The 17,969-nt window shown below is 40.1% G+C and overlaps 1 protein-coding gene across 1 annotated transcript in view; it reads right to left on the bottom strand.

Moving 5' to 3' along the window:
* Positions 1-17,677, bottom strand: part of LOC128136036 (BDNF/NT-3 growth factors receptor-like) — a 136,400-nt gene extending 118,723 nt beyond the window's left edge. The window contains exon 1 of the mRNA XM_052775128.1: positions 17,310-17,677. Within this exon, the coding sequence (XP_052631088.1) occupies positions 17,310-17,521 (212 nt within the window). The 5' untranslated portion in view covers positions 17,522-17,677. The remainder of the gene's footprint in view (positions 1-17,309) is intronic.
* Between the last annotated feature and the right edge of the window lie 292 nt (positions 17,678-17,969).

Below are 17,969 nucleotides of genomic sequence, written 5' to 3'. Positions count from 1 at the left end.
CACATGTAAAAACCTGTCTGTACAAAGTCAGTGAAGCAACTTTTGAATTATGAAAGCATGAAAAGAAATGAAAGCCATTTCTGTACTTTAAAACAGTTTAGATTCTTTTGTGCTTCAACAGCTCAAAAGAAGATTTCACTCTTAACTTTCAAATCTGACATGTCCATTTTCTTAAACTGAAAACATTTGGTCAGCAGAACTATGTGTCCCTAAACATATTTGATTTACTCTATTTTCTCTGGATTTACATACATTAAGGTATACTACTCCATTTGGAGCTATACTGGAAAACCAGCCACATGCTAGTATCAATGACATAGATATAAGTAAATAACACTGTAATTCAGCTCCAGAAATATTTCTCTTGCCAGAAAAATAAATCAATTATATGCTTAGCCCTGATTCATAAGGCTAGGAAAAAAAGTTCTGAAAATTAATAAACATCCCCTGGTGAAATGTTTCTGAACTTTAGGAAAACTTTTTATTCTGAGTTATTTTTTTCACCAGATCTTTAGGGAAAAAGGCAGCACAGTCCAGACATTAAACTGTCAGTAGATGAATTACCATTTAATGACAAGTCACATATGTCCCTAGTCTATACTACTGTGAGAGTTTTATGTAACATCCACAATTAAACACTGCAAAATTCCCTAGTGCTGTATTTTCTTACAAACTCAAATATCAAATGAAGTTCATCAAAATATATGCTAAAGCTTACGGACATTTTCAGCACACCTGGGCTGATTTATGGTTATGCATCAAAATCATGAAAAACTTGTAGGCTGGACAAAATATTTGAACTTAGCACATTCAAATGGGTTTCATTTGCAGTCCCATTGAAACTGTTAGGAAAATCTCATTCCTTAACTATTGTACCAATTAGTCTTAATAGTATGAAATTGTATTAGCCTTTTAGGAGATATATATTTTACATTGTATACTGCATAACCATGGTTAATTCAGCATAACTAAAGGGCCCCAGCTCACTGCAAGGAGGAGAAGGACAGCCCCCACCTTGAAGATAAGGACCTTTGTTTCTCGGAATCTTAAAGCCATCCACAAAGAAGAAAAGATACCCCTGGACTACTGAGATAACGCCAGCATCCTAGCCCCTCTAACGCCTCTGTGAAACCCTCCCATTATCTGGCATCATAGATAAGGAACTGCAGCAAGACTGACTCCAGGGACGTCTAGATCAAGAAAGAAGCAGATGGATGATGATGCCATAGAATTAGAGTTGCTTTGCAAAACAGTAGTATGTGTGTGTTAAGTAGTGATTGGTCAAATCATGTTGTACCTGAATGCTTGAAAGGTATAAGAACCCTGTGTAAAACCACATTCTGGGTGCCCCAATTTGAATGGGACACCTCATATGCATGAATAAAGAATGACTCTTGTAACTCTATACTTTGTGTCCTAGCCTCTCTCCTCAGTCGGCACGGGCCAGTTGCAAAAATTTCGTGACAAAACCAAACATAAAATAAAGCTCAAGGGGTGTGAACTCACATAGTTTGAAAATAAAGCATAGAGCTATATAACTTTGCATATCAGGAATTCCAATTTCAGACATGTAGGGACCAATGATATAATCTCCACTCAAGAAAGAAATTTTTATATGTAGGACTAAGCTCCCCCAGGACAGACTCTCTAACAGCAGGCTAATGAGCATAATGTAGATACCTATGCTAACAGCAAGTTCTTTACAGATATACAGGCTCAGTCTTATTCCAATTTATTTTATTTTATTTTCATAGAATCATAGAATCATAGAATCATTTTGGTTGGAAAAGACCTTCAAGATCATCGAGTCCAACCATTAACCATGCCCCCTAAACCATGTTCTGGAGTACCCTGTCCACTCGCTTTTTGAATACCTCCAGGGATGGTGAATCAACCACTTCCCTGGGCAGCCCATTCCAATGTTTGACAACCCTCTCAGTAAAAAACTTTTTCCTAAATAATTTTGCTGTCTTCATCTGGTATCATCAGTCCCAAATTTCAGAAGGCCAACATCAAGAAACAAAATATTCCATAACTCAGAAAAGAGGCAGTCTCCAGTTAGCCCAATGTGGACTTGCCTAGAATTAAGCAATTTTACAAACAGGTGCTCAACTCTTTGCCTACGCGGTGTCTCCTGACAAATTCTCAGCAAGTCCTGTGGGGTTTTTTTGGTTTTGTTTTTGCTTTTTTTAAACTGTGAATCATTTTGTATTTCACAAAGAGTAGAAAACTGATTGCCACTATCACAGGCTCAAGTCATCCTTTAGGTTTTTTTGTCTCCCATTTAGAGTATTTAACCATTAATCACAGAAGACTATGGGAGGTAGATTTCCATATGCCAGTATATCAGTTCTAGAGCTGACAGAACTAACTCTTGGACCTTTCTTTGCAACCACTGACACATACTTTTTGGAGCAAATTCTTCACTACGTATATCCCACATTCAGATAAGGTACTGTTCAAGGCTATCTGGAACAAAGGCCAAGGTCACAGATTATAGTTAGCTTCAAGAACTCCCTATTCTTGATCTGTGGCTGTTTCAACTGCAAGGAGACACCAGGAGTCATTCTGCTCCATGTCAAGATGCTATGATTGTCCAATTAGTAGTGTCCAATTAGTAGTATTCAATTAGTAGCATGCAGATGCCATTGGGAATTGCTTCTCCAAAACTGACATTCTGAACAATTAGCACCAATCCACCAGTTTAAAGCAGGAGAAATCTGGAATTAAGTGGAGATCCCAGTCTTGTTTTGACACTGCAGGAGCGGATCCATACTCTTGCTTAAGACTGCAACTCCCTGGGAAACGGAAAGCCCATGGTTTGCCAGCTAACCTTAGTTCACTCCTGACAGTATGTAAACATTAAGGCAAAATTAAAAATAAATTAATATGACCACAATGCAGAATTGAAGAAAACAGTTACTATATTTAGAAAATGGGAATATGAAATGTAATGCACTCTTGGGCTTACTTATGTCTCTGGTTTGGCTTGAAGGTGTTTGTTCTGTTCTTTTCAAGTAGCAGCAAACCAAATCAAGCTAACTCTCTGTTGACGCGGAAGTCACGGACACTGCACACAATCAATGTGATCAAGCAGATGCCACTTTATTGCCAAGATAGCTCGGTTTATATGTTCATTCTAGTTACTGTTCACGCATAAGCAAATTAGAGATTGGTTAGCATGAGCTGTCCACGCGCCTAGTTACACCTAATGATTGGTTATATCAACACTGTACACGCGCATAAACATAAGGCATAATTGGTTGTATTAACTAAAACATGCAAAACTTGTCTCAGTCTAATTGGTCAAGATAAGCTGCCAAATTGAGGTTCTTCATGCCAAGTTCCCTTTATCGTGGAATGCGCACCTGTGTTCTTCTAATTGGCATCTTTCTTTTTTTGTCTTCTTGTTTATTCTGTTCAAGGCCTTCTAAAGGCGTCTGGAATGCTCTTACTACCGTTAGCTAAATATGTGTCCACAAGCAAAGCGTCCTTGAAGCCTGCTGCCTACAAAACATCCTTGGCTCACAAATTGATCAGTTCCATCGAGTCTGGATTGTTCACTATGTGCCCATTACTTTCCAAGTATCCCACAACTCTCAAGACATTTCATGCAGCTCTCCAGATTTGGGATTCATGTCCTTAAGCAACACCTTCAGAATTACTTTCCCCAGAATGAATGCAAAGCTTATTTGCCTATTTTCTCCATTAGGATCTCAATTCCTGTCACCCCCCCCCAAGCTGCATGAAGTTCATACCAAGTTCACCAAGACATCAATTTTTAACATTTCTCCAGAGGACAGGTGACAGCCATAGTCTAGCTTTTCCTTAGCAAAGATTTTTGGGAAATGTTGATATCCCTTGATATAGTCAGAAAGAACTATCAGCTGTCCATACAATAAAGAATTTATTTATAAAGGCATATCTTAAATGCTGTCCTTATACTTTTTACAAAACACATTTCCCCCACTTTGTATGAAATAATCTCTGCAGACTGACAGGAAGGGGCTTAAATTGCTGTACTGACCCTTTATAATATATACACAAAAAATCATGCATTAAATAAACATACAAAAGGAGAGCAATGAATGTGGCTGTTTATTAGTTCTTGACAGAGAGTAGACATAAGAGTTAAAACATTTTCTTTTAAATTTGGCTTGCTAGGAAGAAAGGACATCTTTAAGGAATGAATAAATACAAATAAATATATGTGACAATTCTTTCTCCTATAGAGTCACCTAGTGTGATGACTTTTCAAAGACTAGTAACACAATCTCTCTTTTTCAGCATTTGCATACACCACCTCTGTAGCTGTCACTGGCCTTGATGCAAATGAGACTGACAAAACATCAGTTCCATAATAGTGCAGTAAGATTGATCCTAACCATCCTTTAGACACATCTTTTCAGGTCTTTCAGTGAATCAAAACATTAAAGCATCTTGGTTGATGTCAAAACCTTTGAATTCTTTTTTTCCCAGGCACTCATGTTCCAGGAAGTGACTTTGTAGAAGGGATGTCTTAAGAGTTAGATAAGCACTTACTGACATAATTCAGTGTGCTTTACAACATTTAAATCCTTTTCATATCTTCAAGTTTTGATACATTCAGTATTCCCTGATTCTTTGATTCAACAGAAAAAATTCCCTCAGAAATTCCCTCCAAAGCCAGTCTTCCACCCAAGTATATTATTTCCACTGTTTGACATTAATAAGTAGCTTTGTTCAGTTAAAAATTACTACCTCTTGTAATGTTAAAAAATCTGTTCAGTCTTTTCTGATATTCACTGAATCATCAAGACATATGTCCATACCTGCTACACTTCCATTGTCTCATTCACTGCATGCAATATACCTCAAGCCAAACAGATCAAAAGGTAGTACTTCCAAATGACAGAATGAAACTGCAAAGCTTAAAGCCATCTATCCAGGAAAATCCATATATATCCTGTTAATGCATTAAATCTGCTGAATAATTTGACTCCTGACATCTCAAACAACATTCTCCTTTCCAAACAGCAAAAATGTTCCTTTTTCTGTTTTTATTTGTCTGAAGAGTCTACATATGGTCATAGTCTCCATTCTTTTTTTCTCTGCAATTATTAGAGAACTCAATTTGTAGATATTTTTCTGTTCTTCAAATGATACCATCTGCTGCCTTAGTTCACAACTCATTTCCTAGCCTCTTTCTCCAGACTTGTGAAACATTCTGTGTAGCCCTGACCACAGATCTGTGTAGTCTCCAAGCCATATCTTGTCTCTTAATGGAAGACATTTAATCTTCATATTATGTTACTAAAACATTCCAAAAGGGCTACAGGTTGTCTTTCTGAATTTCCATTATATTAACTCTCTTGATGTTTACCTCAGCTTTCTAGGCCCAGAACAGGTTGCCACCTTCTGCATAGCAACACCTATTTTACCATTTATATTTAACTGATACATTATTGGAGAACATTTCAACGGCATTAAAATTGCTCCTCTGTTAAAGCATTTCAGAGGCACTCTTTATTCTTGCACATTCATGTGCTCTTTACAGTTCCCTATTTCACTTTCTGTTATCACATTTATTTCCATTCCATTCTCTGTCCTGTATAGTCCTTTTCTGCTCATTTTAATTGGCCAATCTTTTTAATTGATAGCTTCTTCCACTAGTATTCCTAAAAACAGCACTTCACCTTCACTTGAGGAATCCCATTTTTCACTTAATACAAGCAGTTTCTTGCTTGCATTGCATATTTTAGCATAATTATGTGTTTATTACACTTTCTGCACATTTGTCACCACCCAGAGCATTTCTAATACTCATGCTGACTGACATATTGCTGTCACTGTTTCCATAGCTTTTCATATTCCTCTAGTTGGTCAATTTAATTTCTGGGAAATTCTCACTTGCAATGGTACACATTTGCCACACAAATGTTCCGTGTCTTTCATCCAGGTTTTTATTTGTATTTCTGTTTGTTTTGCTGCTTGGTATATATATATTACCTTTTCTAGAGCAGGATCAAATTGACTTTGTTGTTATACTTCATGAAAATTTACTCTTTTGTAAGTGTTCATTTTCCATTTTGACATCATTTTAAGTCTTTGACCATCTTCTCTATTGGTTTCCCTTCAAACTTTGTTCTCATCCTGTGTGTACCTCTTTCACAAGGTATTATTTGGTACAATGGTCTTCAAACTTTTTCACTATTTCTGCAAAAGCTGCCTTCTCCTTACCCACCACAATTTTCATGGCATTCTACATTTACCTTTACAGCTTTTGTCTCTGCCACTGCTTAAGAGCAGACTAATATTTTTCTCATCCTCCAGCCTATTTATCCTTATGGTTTTCCTAATTATGCAACACTGCTGCACACACCTTTCAGAATTCCTCCAATCTACACACCTTCCAGCATTCCCCCAACCCTCAGGTTGGGTGAAGTGTTCACCTGCAATTACATCAGATTGAGCTGCCATAGGGCTGTCATCTCCTAAACCTTTCACTTTAGATACCAGCTGTGGAGAGCAAAACTGCTTCAAGATAAACTGTTTATTAAAAATCATAACAAGATTCAAAAAGTGCTGTACAGCAGGCAAAAACTATACATACAAGCATACTGAAGAGGAGGGAACGACTGCCCTGTCTCCACACAGACATGAATGCCATGGAGAGTTGCAAGAAATGTTCAGGGCAGGGAAGATCAAAACGATATTTTTTCCACCTCCTCCCACCTCCAGGACAAGTGGTAACTATTTCTGTAGCTGTTGTGGTGGTGCATTTCTTTCCACCTCTCCAGGCTGATTTACGAACTCGGGAAGGCTCGCTAGGCCTTAGCATAAGTGTAATGAGTCAGGCAGTTAAGCGACCCTTGACTGTGCCAGCAACTCTTACGCAGCTAAGACAGGGAGATACGCTGTGCATCTCAAGGACTCCTGCTGCCTGGCGAAGACGGGGGGACAGGAGTAGAGATAGCCACTTCTCATAACAACCTGCAGCCGGTTCTCTCTCATAACAACCTTGAGACATTACAATCCTCCCCTGACAATCTTGGAGCATACCATATCTATGTTTTGAGTTATTCTCAGTCTCAGAATTTTCCAGCACAGCTGGGATTCTAGCAATTTGTTGATGACGAAAGTCAATCATCTCCCAAACCTATAAGCAGTGGTACTAAGTGAGGCCCTTTGAGCTCTCCTGGACTGCAGCGGGCTGTGACCAGCAGCTCCCTCTGAGTGGGATGCCTCTCAGAGCTCACAAACTTTCCGGTTTGTGAAAATCGGAGGTCTGTCGCTGAAAGCTGACACGGCCTGGGCTGATTCTCTCCGTTCCTTGAGGCTTGACCCTTCGCCCGTTGAGACAAATGCTGAAGCGTGAATATTTTCACTGACCTCTTTTCTCTCTCTCTTTTACTCTCTTTTATTCTCTTATATGTATTTCTCTTAGTGTCTTTATGCACGCGCGTGTACTAACCTGAATAGTCTATAGTAAGTTATAGCAAGTATGAGATATTAAGTTATAGTAAGTATAAGATATATTATAAGTTATTACTTTCAAATTTATACTTAAATTACTGTTGTGATTTTTACTTAACTGTGAATGAATTTTAGGCTGCTATTATACTCATAATCCCTTTAGACATAAACCATTGACCAAGTCTGGGACTAGGAGTCAATCCAGCCGTACCTAGACTCCGACAGGAGTTTAAAAAGCAAGGGGGTCTTCTCTGAACCTCGTGACTCAACGGGAGGGTCTCCCTTACCCTTTCCCACATTCTCTTTTACCCTATTACATTTTCGGTCCCTATATACATAAGTTTAGTTTGATTCTAATTTAAATTTCCTGTGTGCATTTTATCCATGTACTAAGTAATAGAGTGAACCTTGCCATCGAATTCTGTGAAGTCACACTTTTATACAAATTTCTATTAAATCTTTTTTCTATTGCTAATACAATTGGAGGTGATTCTTTAAGCAATCTGAACCCCTCTCTCTCATTTTTAAATCCCCCCACGACAGCTGTGCCACCTAGGTCCATGCCCTCCAAAAAACATGGGCTTTGGGCAACAAGACAGTCACTGCACACAAACACGGTCCAGAATCTGCAGTGATGTCTAGTGCTGAAAAAAAACCCAAAAGTTCTATCCAGCGCTAATTTTTTTCTACTTTGGTATCTTTATGCCACATATGGATTTGTGCCAATTCAAAATGTTTGTAAATCTATTTGAACCTAATGTGAAAGGTTCAAACTTTTGTGTACACATATAAATACAAGGCATATACAGTATTCAAAATATACTTACATTGCTACTACCCTAAACTTGAAAATACTTTGGCATATGCTTAAGTACACTGCATAGTTAGCCACATAGAAGTTAACAGAACTGCTCCTAGTAGGAGAGTTTAATATATGTGTTTACAAGCTGAGGATCACTGCATGAATATTGTATTCCAAAACTAATTTTTAAAAAATTAGGAAGAGACAAGACTCAAGGGGGGAGTAAGAAATGAAAAAGCAACAGATTATTCACCTCCCTATCCACAAAAGGGATTTTACCTTCCTTAAACAGACCCATATTCACCAAATAGGTTTAGTTGGAAAAAAAAGAAGAAAAAAAAGACATGTCTACGTGAGGTAGAAGACCACAGATTTGGAGGAAATGCTGGAAATAATGTTCAACTATTATCCAGGAATACCAGGTTCAATTCTTCCCTCTTCTTGAGGGAATGTAATCCCAGTGTCCCAAAAGATATCATACTATAAAGCAATCAGAGAGGGCAGTCTCAGCCCTGCCTGTTCATGCTGTTATAATTTTTGTCATAATTGAACATTCAGTGGAGCAGGAACAGGATTCAGCTGTCTCACTATACAAATAAGTATCACAGTCACCTAGCTAAACAGACAGTTCTGCTCTCTGACCCAAAAGGTTATTTAAGTATTCCACATGAATTTAGGCAACTCTGACAGGAAGAATCAAGACAAATCCACATCTGTATGCCATATAGGATGGTCGTTAAGATGCTGACATGCAAGACCTTGGTTCAAATCCATGCTCTGAATCAAGCAGAGCAACCCTGCACAATACTCTGCTGAAATGGTTTGTTTTGGACCACACAAACAGCTTACTCCACAGCATGATGCTGTTCGTTAGAAGGGAGGTCTTGCTTTTCCCACTCAGTAAACTAAGTCCCCAAAGTTTTCTTATAGTCAGTGGAGAGAGAGAGGGACGTTTACATCAGATAAGTAAGTAGATTTGCAGTAAGAATCTAATTTAGACCTTCTGAATCACTTCCTAGAAGAGGCGGACTCTCCATTGCTGGCAGGAGAGTAGCCAGCTGAGTTAAGTGCCTTTGCTACACAGTTCATAGAGACTTGCCAGATTTTAAATGCTGAGGTCTGGGACAGTCCCAGACATGCTTAGCAAGTCCAGCATATAACACTAACAGTATATGCTGTGAAAAGTCCCCCATGCATGCCCAGTAAGTCTGACATGTCCAATATGCACACATGATTTATCTGCATATGCTTGCTGTGCAGTCTGGCATTTAGAAAATCAGACAGTTGTTGCAGAAGTATGGGGAAAAGTCACATCCTATATGCTCTTCATACAGAATACAGCATCTGGCTGTGTAATATAGGATATCCATGTTACAGAGGATATCTGCTTAATATGGCCCTAATTATTTTTATATGTATGGTTCAGAAATGAAAAAGGTAAAAAATATTTTGTTTAAATCTAAAACCAAAAGATTTCTTTTGTCTTAACTGCCAAACCAAGATGAAAAATAAATAAATAACTTGCCCAGCCCCAATTAGAGTTCTATCAACAGATTCTCCCATAAGAAGCTTAGAAGTGTTACCATTTCACTGTTTCTGTTTCGGCAATGGACTAACTTTGATTAATTGCTTGTCCTTTTCTTTATACATCGGACAAATGTATATAGTGAACTAGTGAATCTAGTACAAGCTTCTGTAGTGATTGCAACTGCCACTGTTTTGCACATGGAACTACTGTGCAGGTTCATTTAAATATGAAATTATTTGAAACTTTGTAAAACACCCCTCTAAAATACTCAATCTCAACTTCCTCTTGCCTCAACATATTTAGTCTTCACACAGTAGGAAAACACTTGGGATCCAAGAAAAGCCCCAAGCCAAAAATAAATCACATGATGGACTAATAGGCCTCAAGAATATCCCTTCTCTTCCAAATTTATTACAAAAAAGGGCAAGAAAATGCTTGAATCAAAGTTCTTTTCATCCTTAGCATATGTCCTCTAAACTACTCTATATTAGTGAAATGCTAATTCCATTGACATTTTGCCACCTATTTTAACAAGGCCAGAATCCAAGCCTTGGCTTCCCCTTAAAATAAAAGGCATCTAAGTATCTTGCTGGATCAGGACCAGTAGGCTTAGCAAAAGGCTGGTTCAAGTTACACCATTTAGACATTATGATCTTTTAAACTGCTTTTACAAATGTCTTGGGTCTTGTGTCTGCCTTGTTCTACTTTCTCTTAGTTCTGTAAAAAAATTTTTTTTCTTCAGGCCCTGCTTAGAACTAAGGAATATTGACCTGAAGTATGATCTTCAAGAATGTCAGAAACAAGAGTAGCTGACCTGGTATTAAATATATTTAATCATTTCAGCTATAACTGCTGTTGATAATCATCAGTCAATACAGGTCATTTTCTTCCAGGAAAATTTTAAAAAATATACATATTCACAATAGAATTTTCATGGCACGGCTCCTTTCCCATAAGCGCATTATGATTCTGTAATGTTATGGTTAATAGTTGTTATATAAGAAACAAGATCTCCATATGCATATTTCAGGGGAAGTTAGTTTGGTTTGCTTTGCTTTATGCAGTTTCTGAAAACTTAGGCTCACAATCAAAAAGGAATTAAGGTGCATCCCCAATATATTTTATTTCAATAGCAGCTATGTGCCTACATACATTTGTATAAGCAGATCTTTGTAAATGCAAACAGTGTCCAGTAATCTGGAGACGTGAGCCGAGTAACAACCGGACACCGATACGGTTAAAGTTGTTCTCCTTTTATTGCCCAAATAGCGTGCTTATATACCTTGTCAAGCTAAACATCAGCTGTCCACGCGCCAAAAGCTAAAATATAATTGGTTATACTATCTCTGTCCACGCGCATAAACATAGGACACAATTGGTTATACTAACTCTGTACACACGCCTAAACATAGGACACAATTGGTTATACTACCTAAAACATGCAAAACTTGTCTCAGCCTAATTGGTTAAGATAAACTGCCGAATTGAGGTTCTTCGTGCCAAGTTCCCTTTATCTTGGAATGTGCACCTGTGTTCTTCTAATTGGCATCTTTCTATTTTTTGTCTTCTTGTTTATTCTGTTCAAGGCCTTCTAAAGGCGTCTGGAATGCTTTTGCGACCGTTAGCTAAATATGTGTCCGCAACACAGTAACAGATTGTATTCACATCCCATGCAGCATAGACATATGGCTTTCAAACCTCTATGAATTTATTTCTCTATTTGAAATGCACATAAATTATAAGATAATACAAAGAGTGCTTCACTTTTTAAAGGACAGTTTTCAAAGAGAAGTTTTCCAAATATAACAAGTTGAAGATACATTTAACATCAATAAAGTATTGAGAGGGTTTTTAAAGTTCTCTGCTCTGTTTTTTATCATTTTTATGCTTCATTACCTACTATACTCATCCAGCTTGGGCAAAGAAATTCTACTAGCCACCTTTATTGACATGTTGTTAGATATTACTGCAGTGATGGGTGACAAACACTGGAGAGAGAGAACTGCAATCCAAAAAGTACGTTATTTTTTCCCCCTCTTACTTTAAAACTAATTCAAAATGGAGAAATAAAACCTTTATTTAGTTATGGAAAAGTTTTTGGTTTAGAGTGACTTGAGATCTAGAATCTCGATAGGCTGCTTTCTCTCTTATACTTTCAGCATAAAAATAATAAAGGAAAAATAGAATCTGAAAAAAATGGTAAATGCCATTCTAAAGATATTAGAAGCTGGACTCCTGGGCCTTCTGTTTTCTCATTAGTATGGAAAGAAGTGGAAGTTTCATGAAAACAACATATTCTAGACCAAAGCCTCAAATTCATACAAATTACCTTTATTTTAGTATATAAATCCCAAACCTCTCTTAAAACTCAAGTGACTAAAGACATAGAACTACAGGTAGTGTCTTGCCAGCCCAATCCTGCACAACACTGAACACCTCCTGAAGGATGCCACCCTCCTCCAGCAAGAGCCAGTTTGCACTGTCTTAGCATGCCAGAGACAACCCCAGATAAGTTCCCAATGAGCCCCATGAGTCCTCACTGACTGGAAGAACAAGGATTAAAACAAGGGATACAAAAGGTTACCTGAGAGCAAAAAGAAACCAGAATATATAAAACCCTATGGTTTGTGATATTTGGGGTATTTTTAGAGCCTGGAAATTACAAAACTGATTTTCATAATGCTTACTTTCAACTCACCATAACTAAATAAGATCTTTAAAGGAAGATGAAAAAAAATGGACAGATTCCTAAAAGGAGCTATTGTATCACAAGTGTCCAAAATCCCTTTAATAATTTGCAGCCCAATGCCTTGTATTTTACTGTATCATTCCAAAACACCAGAAATAAACATTACATCCAGCCAAGCCATGCCATCCTGCACAGTCAAAAGTGTTTTCAGGAGGAAGGGGATGGGGGTTGAGAAGCCCTGTTGACAGTTTTATAATATATTTAATCTACAACAGAGTCTAAAATTCTAAAATGACAGACACCCAAAATACCAACAGCATTGAGCTTCATATGAATTTAAACTTGTTTTGGTTTTTTTTAGCACAGGCTCACATGACTTGTTAAATAATTTACTCTATAAATTAGTTATCCTGTCTTATTATTAACAATTCTAGAGTGCTTTATATAACTGCATTAGAAATTTACTTTGTGGTTTTGAAATGTATACACTACACAATCACCTCTTTCTTTTACAGGGGAAGAGCTAAAGCCACCTACTATTTTGTTGAGAAGCAGTTTTTCCTGAAATACACCAAATAATTTCAAAACTCATTCACCTGAATAATCATAAAATGACATATTAATGACTTGATACTAGGGCTGCTAAACTAGGCCAGGAATATACTTGCACTGCAAGAAGATACTTTGATAGCAAGGACTATGAAGAGTCATAAACACTGCATATACTAACAGTACATTTTACTTAAAGAGAAAAATATTAATCAGGCTTTTTAAAAAAAATCCTGAAAAATTTTAAAGTGACTCATTTACTATCATATTAATATTTTTGCTCAAGTGATCTTGCTAAGAATTATTTATGTGCCATTGTACCTATAGTGTATGGATTTGACAATATTAATATTAATTTTACTCTCACCATTCTTGCTCCTTAGCTCTTAGTTTGAGCTTCAATGGCTGATTTCATGATTTTAATTCAGGCCTCACTTTGGAGTTCAGTTTATCTCTAATAACATCAATACTACAAAACAATTATTATGTTAAGCTGTATTATGATTTTAGCACAGGCACATGCTTTCCAGACTGAGACCAGCACATGTCAGCGCCCTAAGCAACAGAACAAAAATCTAATCTTATTGGCTGCTCATGGCTTGGATGGGTATACTGTTCGCTGGGTAAAAAACTGGCTGGATGGCCGGGCCCAAAGAGTGGTGGTGAAGGGAGTTAAATCCAGTTGGCGGCCAGTCACAAGTGGTGTTCCCCAGGGCTCAGTAATGGGGCCAGTTTTGTTTAATATCTTTATCAATGATCTGGACAAGGGGATCGAGTGCACCCTCAGCAAGTTTGCAGATGACACCAAGTTGGGCAGGAGTGTTGATCTGCTTAAGGGTAGGAAGGCTCTACAGAGGGATCTGGACAGGCCGGATGGATGGGCCGAGGCCAATTGTATGAGGTTCAACAAGGCAAAGTGCCGGGTCCTGCACTTGGGTCACAACAACCCCATGCAGCGCTACAGGCTTCGGGAAGAGTGGCTGGAAAGCTGCCTGGCAGAAAAGGACCTGGGTGTGCTGGTTGACAGCTGGCTGAATATGAGCCAGCAGTGTGCCCAGGTGGCCAAGGCGGCCAACAGCATCCTGGTTTGTATCAGAAATAGCGTGGCCAGCAGGACTAGGGAAGTGATTGTCCCTTTATACTCGGCACTGGTGAGACTGCACCTCGAATACTGTGTTCAGTTTTGGGTCCCTCACTACAAGAAAGACATTGAGGTGCTGGAGCACATCCAAAGGAGAGCAACAAAGCCCACTCATACCCTGCCTGCTCAGTGTCATCCACCTGGCCCACAGCCAACCCTTTGCACCACCATGGGTTTCACATGCCCGACCCAACCATGCAGTATCCCACCTGCAAAATTCCCAGTGCACATGGCCTTCTTCCCAGATGAGGCTCTTTTTACTCAGGCAACATTCCCAGGGAGTCAGTGAATGTTTTGCCTAGGACTATGGGACCCACTCCAATCAAGAGCAGGACATAAGCAATAAATGAAGGATTGGTCTCAAAAGAAATTCAGGAAATATAAAGGAATATATTACAAGAAATTGTCTTATGCTCTTCTCACTCTCATTTGTACCAAGAGTAATTCCACCAGAGATAATGGAATTGTGTTCCTGTAACTACAGAACATATAAAAGAAAAATCAGGCCTGAGGCTTCCTAAATAAAATGCATGCTACAGCCTCTTAAGCTGGTTGCTTAGCTAGAATAAACTAGATATGCAGTATTAAAAAATATGTTTTCACATTCTGTATTGTCCTGGTTTCAGCTGGGATAGAGTTAACTGTCTTCCTAGCAGCTGGTACAGTGCTATGTTTTGAGTTCAGTATGAGAAGAATGTTGATAACACTGATGTTTTCAGTTGTTGCTCAGTAGTGTTTAGACTAAAGTCAAGGATTTTTCAGCTTCTCATGCCCAGCCAGCGAGAAAGCTGGAGGGGCACAAGAAGTTGGCACAGGACACAGCCAGGGCACCTGACCCAAAGTGGCCAACGGGGTATTCCATACCATGGGACGTCCCATTTAGTATAGGAACTGGGAAGTGGGGGCGGGGAATCGCCGCTCGGGGGACTAGCTGGGTGTCGGTCAGCAGGTGGTGAGCAACTGCACTGTGCATCATTTGTACATTCCAATCCTTTCATTATTACTGTTGTCATTTTATTAGTGTTATCATTATCATTATTAGTTTCTCCTTTTCTGTTCTATTAAACCGTTCTTATCTCAACCCACGGGTTTTGCTTCTTTTCACGATTTTCTCCCCCATCCCACTGGGTGGGGGGAGTGAGTGAGCGGCTGCGTGGTGTTTAGTTGCTGGCTGGGGTTAAACCACGACATGTATCTACCATATTAGAAATGCTTCCTTACATATTTATTATTTGCTGAGTTCCCACAATGAAATAATGTGGCAGCTGCAGGAGTCCAATTTTTAATTTATGTCTACAAACTAATTGCTTCATGCTTTATGTTAAAAAAAGAGCATCTTAAATACATGCAATAGCATCTCCTGAGAAATTCAGTACTCCAAATTATTTTTAGATCATCAAACACAACATGCAGTGTCACAGAATGATACAGTAAAAATTGAAAAGAAATGTAAAGATAAACAGTGATGCTGAAAAAACACAGAAAAGAATAAAACCCAAAAATATCAATGCAAAATGACTGGACATTTTTTAAGTTGATCATGTCTAGTATATATATTTACATATGCATTTTTTCTCTGATCTTTTAAACAGAGCTTAAGTTCTAGGGGGACATTGCTGAGTTACCTCCAAATTGAACATACTGGATAACAAGGCTAGCAAAGCTTATAAAAATGAGCAATGATGCATAGCTTGAAGCAATTTTTTTTTTAATTAAGCAATCCACAGAATATTAAACAAACATCTGAAACAATAACTGTTGTAACAACTTAGAAAGATTACTTCATTCTCTTAGGTCCTAAAAATCTACCGAGGGTAGGCCCTATATGAGTAGAAGAAATTAATGTCTCCAGCTTTTTCCCCACACATACATGGGGAAACGCAGCAAACTGACTATAAGAAACTGCAGAAAAGTAGCCCAAGAGCTAGAATTAATCTTAAGTCATGCCAAATTTAATGGCATTTTCACATTGTTTCTAAAGGAAGCTGAAAAAGAGGAGAAAGAAGGAGAAGGGAGAGAGTTAGAAATCTGTATATATTTTGAAGGGAAATATTCTGTTATCTTTTATATTAAAAATGTCATGGGAAACAATGCAGAAACAGCAGGTGCTGGGGAAGATGGAAATGGACAAAACAGATGTAGAGGGGTTTTTTCCCTATATCTATCATCTACAAATCTGGTATCCAAAATTTTTGCTCAGCAAGTCTTTGCAGCTTTTGTCAGGCAGAGTATGTAGATTCCACAGAGCTGTAAAAAAGATGCAGGACTGAACACAAAAAGCTACTGGACTCCTTTACTGAAATCATTTGCAGTCAAACAAGGTTGGAAATGACACATGGGTAAGAGGGGGAAAAAAAAAACCAAAAAAAAAAACCTCTTCCACTTTCCTCACTATTAATGAGGGTTTCCTAATGCTCCAACACTTGCTGAGAGACAGCGCAATGTTAATTCTCCTGCAGGCAGTATTTTCTCCTTCCAGCCACCTTATAGGGAAGGGCAAAGCAGGCTCACGTGCCTATGGCCAGGGCAGGGAAGCTAGTTTGCTCTCCCTTCTATCAGAATGTGCTGCATCGCTTTCTCCCCGCCCCCCCCTTCTTTTTTAAATAGAAAAAGAATATAAAGGGGAGATCTGAGAGGGGGGAAGGCCACCCACCAAACTCTCCATTCGCAGGAATAAACGGAGGGAGCAAAAATTTTAAAAAGAGAAATAAAAAACATTTCCAAATCTGCTGCCGACGCAGAAGCGAGATTTGGGTGGTTCGCACTGCACCACCACCACCCCAGCAGATGCAAGGGCCGGGGGCGGCAGCTCGGCTGCGCGCTTCCGCAACCCCAGGTATTTCCGCGGACCCGCGACCTCCGCGCCGACCTTCCACTGCGCCGCTTCACTGCCCGTCCCGCTCCCAGGAAATCGTATCGCGGGCAACTAGGATTTATCATCTAAATGGGTTCGAAATTATATCTCTGGGAAGTCAAGTCCAAATTAAATCACACCGGACTTTTTGGCTTCCAGCTAGAACATCAGTCCGCGGAGCAAGTGCATTTCAGCGCAGGGAACTTCCCCTCTGCCCGCCATCCCCACGTCGCTCCGGCTGCTCCATCCCCGCCACCCCCTCGCCCGGGGCTGGGGCCGGGCTGTACTCACATCTCGGTGACTTTGTCGACCTCGGCGCTCCGCTGCGGCACGGGGAAGGAGATGATGCCTGGCGCCGGCTCCACGCACCAGATCCGCCAGGAGCTGCAGCGGCAGGACGCGGGGCAGCCCAGCGCGCCCCACCAGGAGCCCAGCACCAGGCAGCACAAGCCCCACAGCCGCGCCAAGCCGGGCTCCGGCCGTCTTCGCCGCCAGGACGCCATGCCGCTCCCGCTCACTCCAGCGCTGCCTCGACGTCCTCCACCTACCGCCACTGCCGGGGAGCACGACCGGGAGAGTGCGCAGGCTTCGGAACCGCGGGCGAGCACCCCGCGGCCGGGGTTCACAGGGACTCACCGCAGCCGCCCAGGAGGCTTTGCGGAGCGGCGGGACCAGGCGCTGCTGCGGGACAGAGACGGGTGATGAGCGGCGAGAGGGGCCGCTGGCACGGCACGGCGCAGCACGGCGTGGCGCGGCCCACCCTAGTATCTGCCCTGACCCGCGGCGGTTCCCGATGATGCTGCAAAACGCGCGGAGCGGCCGACACAGGTGGCAGAGGCAGCGCTTCTACCTGCGGGGTCTCAGCCGACCGCTGCCCGCGGTAGAGAAGGAATGGAAGAAACAGCGCAGGTCGCGGCGGAAGCGGAACGCAGGGCGCTGGCTTACCGCTTT

The sequence above is a fragment of the Harpia harpyja genome, chromosome W (genome assembly GCF_026419915.1).
Source record: "Harpia harpyja isolate bHarHar1 chromosome W, bHarHar1 primary haplotype, whole genome shotgun sequence".
NCBI lineage: Eukaryota > Metazoa > Chordata > Aves > Accipitriformes > Accipitridae > Harpia > Harpia harpyja.
Note: the sequence above shows the minus strand (reverse complement) of the source record. Positions and strands in the feature narration are given on the sequence as shown.